Source organism: Bacillus rossius, chromosome 1 (assembly GCF_032445375.1).
Source record: "Bacillus rossius redtenbacheri isolate Brsri chromosome 1, Brsri_v3, whole genome shotgun sequence".
Classification (NCBI taxonomy): domain Eukaryota; kingdom Metazoa; phylum Arthropoda; class Insecta; order Phasmatodea; family Bacillidae; genus Bacillus; species Bacillus rossius.
Window position 1 is genome coordinate 115,069,672 of NC_086330.1, and position 12,249 is coordinate 115,081,920.

Sequence of the window (12,249 nt, forward strand, 5' to 3'; positions counted from 1 at the left end):
TTGTACAAGAATAAACAATGAATTTTTCGCCGCATTTTTGTTTGCTGGTTTTTTAGATATTAGGGGGGAAAATTGTAATCGTAAAAGTTCTGTTAAAGTTCATTAAAAAGGAAAAATATATATACAGTTATGGATCAAATCGGCAACAGATAGGACACCAAAAATCAGTGCCTTTAAAATAAGGGTCTGGCCGTGTCCTATCGTGCACTTGGAATATGGTTAGGGTACAGGTATTGCATATTCAACACCTAAACCCTTATTTTTGTTTCTTGGAATACGGCCCTTAATTAAGGCCTTTTGCCACAAGGAAAATTAAGGGGGCAAAATACATGTTTTAAGATGCATATTATTACTAAAGAGAGGCTGTGAGGCAGATAACTGGGCTTCCTAACGTTTGGTTCGGCCCCCAGGTGGGGCGCGGTCATGTGCCACACGTTTATTGTGCGAATTAAAGTGTCCTGGCCTTGCTACCCTCCTTTCCCCATTATATCCATTATCTCCTTTTGTGGAACTTGTCATCGCCTCTAAACCGTCCATTTGCAGGGTTTTGCTGCCACGGTGTGGAGTGACATAAATAACAGCCACTGTTCTGAGCCTGACCTTCGCGGGGTAATAAAAGGGGTCCAGCGGACGAGGGTGGAGAGTATCTACCTATTGGTGAGTGATACCTGAGAGTAAGTACCATGTGCATGACAAATAGTGTAAAAAGTCACAATTTTAGTATTTAATCATATGGCATTACGTACCTATGTTTTAAGCATATAGCTTTCACATGGCAACAGAGGTGGCTGCAGGAAATTTTTTCAGGAGGGACTATTATCACAGAGAAAAAATGCTGCTGTTGCAAAACTTACATAAAATAAATAAGAGATTGGCTTGTAATTTTTACAAATCAATTGTTCGAAAACAGTATGTGTTTTGTTTTCAGACTACCTAAAGTGAAAGAAAAGTTTAACATACGAATTTAAGTTAACATGATTATACCAGCCAAAATAAAGTACATGAAATTCAGATATGAAAGTGGCTATCGCCCCACCACCCCCCTTTATTGAAACCACGTTAGAATGGCATGCATACAGATCAACAGTAGTACAACTCGAGTCTTTAAGGATTTGTTTGTCGAACATAGGAAAGATTTCTAGATCCGCGGAAAGTGCATGGGGTCTGTCACACAGCCAGACTTTAATTTCTATTACCATACAAGGAAATAGGTAAAATAATGTCGGAGGGTTATGACAATTTAAAAAATTGCGCAGCCATGTTTGTCTGACAAGTTGCATTTGCACTTAAGTTTTCTTAATTTTTTTTTGTTTTATTTGTATATAGAACTGGGTAGTAATAAAATATGTGGGCTAGATGATGTAATTAAATTATAAATTTAAAACCTATGTAAATTTAAAAGTTATGAACTGCACAAAAATAGTACCTTACTACATAGTTAAAAATTTTCATTTATAAATGTAGTGCATTATTTAAATTAAAATGTGGTTTATTCGAAAAATGTGCTAGTTCAGTGCAATAATAAACTTTGATTTATCACTGAATTAAAAATATATTTGAGGTTATTTGTTTAACTTAATTTGATAATGAAATGAATGCTAAATTTTGGACATTACATTTAAATCATTATTGCCAAGCATGTTTACAGAAGAAAACTTCACAGCAATACGGCCAATTCATCGTGTTGTAAAAATTAATAATAATACTGTGACACGAACCCCGCTACCTCCGTGTGAATTTAGGCGAATATGTAATGTCTGGAATCTCGGGGTAGGTTCGGCCTCGTGGCGGGAGGTTGAGGTTCGATGCAGAAGGGCTCCTCGAGCTGTTTAGGCCACTCGGGACGCCTGATAAAGTCCAAGAAAACACAGGGTTACAACTTATTAATTTATTCCGGCATAGCCCTTTACAAGGTGCTACCCCTCCTGGCCGTAACGGTTGTCCCGAAACGAATTGTCACACACGCGGCCACTTACTCAGTGGTGGCTCGAGATTTTAATATGCGGTAAGGTCATTCAGTTCTGACACGACACGATTATTACATAGACGAATCCTAAACAAGATCACACTTCACAATGACATTACATATTACACTAGGCTAGGATCGTGTAGGCCCACGACTCCGGTGACGCTACACGAGTCCTGAAACTGTCCCAGATGTTGAAGCGTTCGAAAGTTAGTAACGTATTGCCTACTGGCTGCCTCGTGCAGGCTAAAACTAAGTAGCCGGATGGCTATAATATCGCGTGAGGCGCCAACGGAACATCTCCCAATTCTTACACAGTACTTACGTATGACGTTGTACGCTCGTCTTGGAGCACTAAATAATTAAGTCACATACCACACGGTAAATCGAGACCGACTACGGGACTGAAGGAAAACGTTTAATAATTACTTAACTATGGAAAACTACATGTCGGTGAAAATAAAGATAATGCTGGTCCCGTGATGCGCGGAGGCTGCCGGCCTCTGTGAGCTCCAGAAGGATACTGCCGCTCTCACCGCGCGCGACCCCCCTCCCCGCCAGCCATCCCGCGCAAAACGTGTGATTTTCGCGGGAAACTGAACCGACCAGGTTCGGGACAAGGCGCACAGTGAAACATAATTTTGGAAAATATAAAATGTTAAACAATGAAAATAAAGTCTGATATGTTCCTGTGGGAAAAATACATAAACGCTCTTGTAGTTCGGCGGAGGGAGATGCTACATCCGGCCGGTCTCATACGCCAACGTGGCACTAATTGCGTGGCGTTCGCCCCATTGCACTTTCTACACTGCGGTGCGCGCCCGAGCGCGTACGGTGCACACGATTTCGTGAGGCATTGATGAGGCATAGCAGTCTATGCGACATAGAGGAGCATTGGCGGTCGGCGTCAACTGTTAGATAAAAAGTTTGTAATAAGCAGTTTACTATTATTGTTACAAAAATTAACATTGACACCAGCAAAAGTTGTTTAAAATTAAATTAAAAAAACACTTGTGAATTCTAAAGGTCTTGTAGGTTCTGAGCAGTGGGAATCAACGAGCATACAAAAATCTAGCTTTATGTAAGAAATTTTTGGAACTAAACATTACTAAAATTACTCAATGCACGTATTAGAAATCTTCAATCTTCAATCTTCGTTGTTATAACCTTTTTAAAGGTTTATATCATATTATATAACAATTCTATGATAGTTGCAATTAATTAAATAATTTTATAAATAACCAATTTTTTTACATTATCAACAATAATAATTAATGAAAATATTTGTGTTGATATTATATGTTTTTATATTAATTTCCTAAGCATATAATTTTACTTCATTATGATTTGGACGTTTTATTTCTTATTATCTATGTTAGAACAAAGCAGACGACAAGCAAGGTTGTTTTTTTTATTGAAGAATTAAGTTAGTTTATTTTAAAGTAAAAAGAATGCTCTCAAGTATTACAAAAGTTGGGTTATTTTGTGTAAGTTGAGATGTTAATGTTAATGTGCAATGTTCATAATTGTGTTTTGAAAATATATTTTCATAAATATGTTGTAGTTCCAATTAAAACCGTTGTGCTCTTCTGGCTACAGAATAAGTTGAAGAAATGCATACATACCCCTAAATTATTAGTACGTTTGAATGTTAGACCATGTGTAAACGTCCCTAGTTTTAAGAGTTTACAGCATATGACCTTTCATACAATCATTAGGCTATGGCTCTGGCCCTCCTTGGATGCACAGATTTGGTTGAGCTATATTTGTTATTTAGATAATAAACATACACCTTTCATTTTTATTTGTTAACAATTCGTGTGTTCTTTAATGTTTTTTTATCATACTCCTTGACAGGTCATAATGAAGAACATATTTAATGTATATCCCCTCTATTTTTTTGTTTCAGAGGGCTGGTTCCAGAAACTTGCAGACATCATCTCGGTTACTGAGTGATAATTTATTTGTGGTGACTATCTCATTAGAATATGTGCACATATAGGTAAATTTGTAATGTCGCAGCTTTTCCGTAGATGAAATAATAAAATTTTGAATGTTTTTCTCTAACATTACAGATATTCTTCTATTTACCCTGGAAAGAGTGTTAAAAAATATGTTCTTATTTCTGAAAAATTACTTTTTTAGGTTACATTAGGTTGCCTGTGCAATGTTGTGCTTTATTTATTACTAGCATAGCCAAGACTGTTTCCCACGAGAGATTGGTCTGATTGCCTGTGCTTTCTATAGTGACATAAATTTATTTTGTGCTTTATTAGCGAAGCCGAGACTGTTTTCAACGCAAAATTTACCTGATCCTGATCCTGTTGTTGCTGTCTTACTGTTTCCTGATACTAGCTGCAACATGATCCTGTGGTTCTCCAGCGATCCATAGGAATATAGCGTACTGAGGCTGTTTTCAAAAAGACACAGATTTTGTCAGTTTGTTGTTGGGCCAACACTTTTTTCCACCCTAATTAGAGCAGTAGGGCGTCACAAACAATCAGGCCAATCTATTGTGGAAAACTGTCTAGGCAGTGCTGATATACTTAGCACAAAATAAATTCATCACTATAGAAAGCATAGGCGGCCACTCCAACATCTTGATGAAAACAGTTTTGGCTACGCTGACAAAAAATAAAGCACAACATGGTTATGGCCGCGTAATTGCACAGACTACCTAATGTAACCTATAAACTGTAATGGGTCAAGTTCAAAATATGATACCGGCCTTACTATTGGTCTGAAATAAAGTGGATAATATATGCCTTCATGGAAGGTGGCCGATGATATCAAACTGTATTGCAGAATGAATAAATCTAGTATGTGTAATATTGGCAACAGCAAAATCCAAAGTAGCACTGGGGAAAAAACTGTGAATTTTGGAGGAATTGTAGAAAGAGTAGGAGGGAATTAACAAGTAGAAATAATGATGTTTATGAATAGAAAAAAAATTTACACAATAAGTAATAAGTAGCTATTAAGAAATTTATTGGATATGTGTGAAAATAAGAGAAAGGTCATTTTTATTTATATTACCTAATATAACGGGGCAGTGTAGAGAAAGAATGTGTGATTGCAGTAAACAGGAAAGTGATGTTTCGTTTTTTGCTATATAGAAAAAAATTTAATAGAGGAATGTCAATTTTTTTGGCATAAATTAAATATTTACAAGAGAAATATTGACCATAAACTATTAATGCCATAAAACCAAGAAAGGTAAGTGGTTTTTAAAGGCTGTTAAATGTTTTCGATTTGGAGTTTTGTTATATGTGCATTTTTTTATGTGTTAGGTACAGGGTTGGAAAAAACAGGTTTAAAAATAAAACCAAACCTGGTTTATTATTAAAAACCAAACTACCTGATTTTTTTTTGTTCGCACTAGGTTTTTTTGTTCAAACCTTTTTTTTTTTATATATTAAATTAATTATTTTGGTTGTTAGCATGTTCAAATGAAAGCCATACAAAATCCCACTTTCTGCCACTCATATTGAACCAGGAAAGTTACATCAAAGAACTGAAGTCCAGCAAATCTGCACATGAGACTGGGTCTAACCACAAGTAGGGTATTTCCCCACAGGAAGATCATTCTCCATAGAATGTGTGTTTCCCACAAAATGGTGATTTACAATACAGTCAGGGATTTCCCACAAAATATGAAATTTTTTTATAATCAATTTATTTGTTACTTTTTTTTTTATACTTTTCCTTACAATTTATTAATTTAATTTTAGAGGAGTATTTAGATGTATTTACAACTTATTCAAGATAATTTAAATTATAAGCTCTTAATTAGTGTATAATTATTTGTTCCCATAAATCACAAGAACTGTTAATGAGAAAACTATTGATTTATTCGAGTGGAATTAGACCTTTCATTAAAATTTATTAAGATGTATTATATTTAATAAAAATTCATTCTGAAAAAAAAAAACATTTTTTTTTATTTTTTTATAAAAACTACTTGATTTAAACCATGGTAAATTGTGGTTTCAACCAGCCAACCCTGGTTAGGCCTTGCTGTTGTGTTGTTTGGCAAGTTCGGTGAAAAAGTTTATTAGGTTCGGTGAGTAATAAAATGTAGTATGTAATGTAAAAAGACTCGTTTTTCTATAGGATAGTTTTGCAGTCGTCAAAGTGATAAAAATAAAGCGAAAGTTTTGGTGAGGGTAGGTCAGCTTATTACACGGTGATGTGGTAGCGATACTGATGAATTCGGCAACAAGGTTGTCCTTTACGTTCTTATGGCATAAGTGCGGGAATGGCCGTTTTGGATTGGGAAGATTCACATGCTTCGTTTGCAAAAGATATTGTTGATGAGGCAGTTAAATTAGTGTACAGTATATATTTTTGGTATGTAACGTGTTTCTATAATGAAATTATAAAATGTTGTACCGCAAAATATAACAAACCGAGCAGGATTTTAGTGTATAATACAATACCGTAGGAAATGTTTCTTCTGTATTTTGTTCTATACTTGAATAGGTAGGACTGAAGTACAGAACATGATACCATGGGAAATATTAATTCGTATCGGATCCTATACTAGAGTAGGTAGAGCTGTAGTATAGAATATGATACCCAAAAGTTAGTTTGATAGATAAACATAGTTTGTGCAAAACAAGCATGTGAATGTTCCCTGTCCAAAACCACCATATTCCTGTAAGAATGTTGGGGTGGTAATGAAGTGGACCTTATCAATATTGTTATGGTAGGCCTATCTGGATTTAGACTACTCCCACTGTAATTTTTGAGAAACCAGTAGGAATTATGAAACACTCTTTTCAGGGTAAATAGACATCTTTATTGTTCAAAAAACTACATTCAGATTTTTTTATGGAAAAGCTGTAATGTTAGAAATTTACTCATTTTTACTTATAGGCCTGATTGGCACCTAGTAGTTAAGTAGAGTTTTTTTAGAGGTGTTCTTTTTTGAAAAATATTATAGTAAAATATTTAAAATGGTAATTTTGAGTTCCTCTCATAGTTGATAATTCTGTAACACAGCCTTTTGATATTTTATGCAGTTTACCACTTTTAACAGTTGGTTAGGTTACAATGTTACATTTAAAATACAAATGATTGTTTATGATAGCTACAATAAACATTCTGTTAATTAGTGTAAACAGTTTGTCATGCTTGGTAGTTACATTAACTGGTTAGCAGCATTTTTTATCCTAGGGAGAAAAGTGCTCTTCCAAAATGACACATTTTGTCCAAAAAACATTTTTTTTTTTTTGCTTAAAATTGTTGATGTGGTATAGGTTGAAATTAAACCCCGCAAAGACCAAACTGTTTAGTCTATGTCTGAATTTACACCAAGCAATATCTTGTAGCACATTACTTATGGTTCTATGTCAAAAAAGTTATTGTATATGATAAATTTGTAATATATCCTAAATAATGTTTCATTATTATTGGTTGTTGATTTTTAGATTACTTTAATTACAAAACCATATTGAGTCCACAATTTTTTTTTTCAAAACCCACATAAGACTTTAGTCAGTTATTCCATTCAAAGATGCTTGTAATGGAGTAAGTTTTCTCATTGTTCCCTTGCCCCTTAGTCCACTGCTGTTCCATCAATTGTGTTCACATTACAGTCAAATATATATGTATTTACTAATTGTAATGTACAGAAATATGTTTCAGCATCGTGATACCAAGGAAGACCACCCAGATGTTGTATTTGAATTCACGGAAGCTAACAAGAAGGTAGGCTGAATGGTGCTGATGAATGACTTATTCCCAAATATTTTGGTGTATTTTTTGTAGTTTGTTTTGAGAGAGGAATTCGGGCATTGCAATTAAAAAATTGGTACCATTCATGATTACCTTTACTAAGAGTGGTCAGGTTCTGTTATCTTGGAGGAAATGATTCACAATGTTTTTTGTCCTCATTATAACATGTCTTACCAACTTATGTAATCAATACACTTATACATAATAACAACAAAACTTTTGATATTGTGTTGAGTTGTACATTATTCATATTAGCTGTGAACATTTTTTTTGTATTTAAGTAATTATTTATAAGTATTTTTAAGTATAATTAATATTTTATAAATTGTATGAAATTAGTTAATGTTATAGCACCTAAATATATTGAAAACCATGTGTACTGATTGCTTCATTTTCACTACATTTAAAGTGCTCATTTTCTTTTTTCTCTCATGAGAGACTTTGCTATTTTATATTAGAACATCCACCCATATGTTGGTGGAAGTCAAGCTGTACTGCTAATTATGTTCCTAGAGTATTTTTGTTTAAGACCTTGTGTACAAATCATTTCATTAAGAAGGAATACAATGCATGTATGTGGCACAGAAATTATTTCCCATTGCCACGGTGATTGAGTATTCAGACCACTCGCCCTCCGCTAAGGCAGTCAGGGTTTTTTTCTCCACAGGGTTACACACTGATTTTTCACTAGTTGCTGTAAGTTGGTGGGTTTCCTCGGGATGCTCCTGTTTCCCCCGTCCCATTCATTCTGTCGTGGACCCGTTCTCACCTCGTCTCCCCATGCAGTTCATAATGACCCGATGTAGATGAGTCTAGGGTTCCATGCGTTGCAGCGGGCGGACGCGATAGTGTCAATCTACCCGGAAGGCCACCAGAGGGCGGCGGTGATACCGCTGCTGGACTTGGCCCAGAGGCAGCACGGCTGGCTGCCGATAGCGGCCATGCACAAGGTGGCCGAGATGCTGAACATGCCCCGCATGAGGGTGTACGAGGTCGCTACCTTCTATACCATGTTCAACAGGTGATCTCCCTCTTCTCCAGACATCTCGCTCACCACGCTTCTATTGGTGATCATGGACTTCCTTTTATAGATTTGCCGTGGTAAAGTCTAAACAATATAAACTGCACTGCAATGTGCTAAAAATTAACATAAAATGGTCAAAGTTAACAGTTAACGAAAACATGAATTTCCCAGATTATATGCGGTGCGATACAAACAGATATTTCTGCAGAGAATGTTAAACTAAGGTGTTTGTGCTTGTGCTAGATACCAGTACTGTGTACGCTGTGTGATCACGAACTGCACTGCAGTGACTGAGTGGTTGGCCGTCGTCGTGGCAGCTGCGACGGGGACTTGTGTGCAGGAAGCCGATGGGAAAGTACCACGTGCAAGTGTGCACCACCACGCCCTGCTGGCTGCGGGGCTCCGACGAGGTCATGTCCTGCATCCAGAGGAAGCTGGGCATCAAGCCCGGGGAGACCACCGGCGACGGCAAGTTCTCCCTGTCCGAGGTGGAGTGTCTGGGAGCCTGCGTCAATGCCCCCATGATGCAAGTCAACGACGACTACTACGTACGTGCCCGGCCGAGCTAACCTGTGTTTTACCTACTTTGTGCTTGCAAGTCTCCCCTTGTGATTGTAAATTCTTAACCTTTGATATGATCATAAGAACACTTTCTATTACACTCCACAATTGAAAATATTTTTGGGTTAGGAAGGGGGTTTGGCATAGAGAAATTATTTTTCAAGGAAGTAACATAAAATCAATGGCAGATATTTGCTGTGTTTGCTCAATTACATATGATCATAAAAATGTAAAAGGTCACGAAAATATCACAAATTTTTATTCCTGCAACATAGTAGACACAGTTATTCCCAAATATGTTTCAACTTTTTTAAAAATATTAATAAAAAATTGTGCTAACATATTATATTGTCCTAATTTGGTTGCTTTTGAGTCTGAGTGTGTGTGTGTATTTGTGTGCAGGAGGACTTGACAGTCAAGGATACTGAAGAAATACTGAGAGATCTTTCCCAGGACAAGGTTCCTCCTGCCGGCCCAAGGTATATGTTGTTTTGTGTTGTGTTGATAGAAATGTGTACTACATTGTTTTATACAAAAATGCTAATGCAGGGCGGCCAGAGACTGGGACAACTGGTAAAAGTCAGGGAATTTGAAACAAGTCATGGAAAACCTGGAAAAGTTAGGGATTTTTATGATGGGTCAGGGAATTTTTTAAGTTAAGTTTGTGTCAGCATTGTAATGGTTTCTTCAATGGCCATTTGTAATAAGAATGTGAGTTAGCTGTATCATTTTCAAAATTGTGTGTGCATATTACCATATTCATCCAATAATCCACCCAGAATTTTTTTAATGTGTGTTTAAAAACATGCTTGACAATGCTGCGTAGCTAAAGTTCCTTTAAGCTCCAATGTTGGTTAACCTGCTGTTTGTTAAATGGCAGCAGACATCTTGCATGTAGTTTGAAAGTGCCTATATTTGAGAAAAAAGACGTTGCAATGATTACAGAAGGTTTGCTGTGTTGAGATTATCTACCGTGGCTGAAAACCCCTAAAATAATAAAAATTGATGAGGAAATGGGAAATCATGTTATGAGAAGAATGTCAGCATATACGTGACTGTAGGGGAAAAATTGTTAGTGGCCTAACTTTTAATGGCGCTTCATTGCAGTAAACAAAACATCTTCGGCCGGCACAGAACTCATTATTTTTCATTCATGAGCATTTTTTTCCTCATTTCAAGCTAAACATATTCACAGTTAATCCATAAATAAAATATTTTCTACCTAATATCTGTAGACACTTGTATTTACAATTTACTTCAAGAATTTAAATTGTAGTATTGAAACTTTTAACAGTATTCTTGCAGCAAGAATATAGTAGTGTGAAAAAAATAACTGGTAGACGTCTTCAATGGTACCAAGAATGTTATATTATTTTTACAGGAAACCTTTAAGGCATGTTATAATTTGGAATGATTATGCAAGCCCAGAATAAAAAAAAATTCAAATATGATTCTAAGGTTAGGTTACTTATTACAAATATTGTGATATGGTGAAAATGATCAGTTACGTTAGCTAAATTAAAAATCCTGAGATATTGTTTGAACTATTGGTTATGAATTATCAAAATAATGTAGCTTACTTAAATTACCAAACATCTTTACTATTTTATTTTGTAGTGTTTTTAATGAAGTCAACCTAATTTAAAAGTAAATCCAAAGTAGGTAACCTAACATAAGCAACCATCCACACTATTAAGTTTTTTGTTACTAAAGCTAACCTAACCACTCTTTAAAATGGCCAATTACTGGTAAACTACTTGTAGTAACACAATGCCTGATAATAGAAAAATATGTCAGGAAGTAAAAAAAGAAGCATTTTGGAATATTTATTATATTTTTTTGCGGTAAAGTGGTTCTCCTTTAAAATTTCTGTGTCTTATTTTGGTAACTTGTGTGACCTTTTACTGCTTAAAATTAATTTTAAGTACCATGTTTACCTGAATATAATGCTATGATTTTTACCAAAACTGTGGGAACTAAAAGTGTGGGTTGCATTATAATCGAAAACTTGTATCTATCGGATCAGTTTAGTTGAAAAACTACCTGCTCTGCCTGTAAACTGCATAACTTGTGCCACAGGTGAGACAGATGAGAGATGCGTGATGAAGGGGAGGGTGCAGGTTGAATAGTCACTGGGTTCCTTCCACTTCTCTGCTTGGTGGCGGCATGGTGACCAGACGTTCTTTGCTTTCTGAACAGTTGCTGCTTTTGAACTACAGTCATAAAAAAAAAAAAAAAAAAAACTTCTTACTGTGGCTTGGTGATTTAAAAGAGACTGTAAATCACTATACTGACAAAAGCAGCACCAGAGTCTAGTAAATATGGAATAATTTTAATAATTAAAATAATTTTCAAGTGCTATGTACCTGACATTTCGAATTCCAATAAATAACTTTTTTCCATAATTTATTAATCAAAAAGTTGAGGGTCGTATCATATTGTCTCTTTATTTTCAGGTAAATACAGTAAATTATCTGCGGCAGTCTCTTAGAACATATATAAGTTAACATGCATTTTTTTTCCTTTTAGGCATTGCGTATAATTGACGTGAAGGTTCTCTTCTAGGAGCGGGCGGTTTGCAGCAGAACCACTCGGAGGCCTGACTTCTCTTAAGGAGCCGCCACCCGGCCCAGGGTTCGGTGTTCGTCCAGACCTGTGATGGCTCCATCGTTGTGCAACATTTGTTTCTGCGTTGTAGTTGATGGTTGTCCTCTTGCAAAAAAAAATATATACTATAAACATCATTTTCGAGCAAATTTATTTTGTGCCAGAAAATCTTTGCTCCTCTTTCCATAAATTATTGGTTTTAAATACATAATTTATGTATAGATGATTTAATTATTGCTTGTAAATGTTTTCCTATAACTTTTTTTTCAAAATATACATAGATAAATACATATCACATAAATAAGTTTTGCAGATTTGCAATGGTTATTGTTTTGAAACAGCCAGTATTGTG

The 12,249-nt window shown here is 35.6% G+C and overlaps 1 protein-coding gene across 2 annotated transcripts; it reads left to right on the forward strand.

Moving 5' to 3' along the window:
- The first annotated feature begins 3,328 nt into the window (after positions 1-3,328).
- On the forward strand, positions 3,329-12,034 carry LOC134542614 (NADH dehydrogenase [ubiquinone] flavoprotein 2, mitochondrial). 2 transcript variants are annotated; one of them, XM_063387015.1, is made up of 7 exons: positions 3,329-3,453; positions 3,876-3,935; positions 7,616-7,678; positions 8,539-8,726; positions 9,070-9,277; positions 9,693-9,769; positions 11,856-12,034. In XM_063387015.1, exons 1-7 carry the CDS (start codon positions 3,418-3,420, stop codon positions 11,947-11,949), a joined length of 726 nt encoding a protein of 241 aa, XP_063243085.1. In that variant the 5' UTR covers positions 3,329-3,417; the 3' UTR covers positions 11,950-12,034. The 2 variants fall into 2 exon arrangements, with proteins under 2 accessions (XP_063243085.1, XP_063243075.1); XM_063387005.1 differs by having other exon boundaries at positions 3,336-3,453; positions 9,693-12,034.
- The last annotated feature ends 215 nt before the right edge of the window (positions 12,035-12,249 follow it).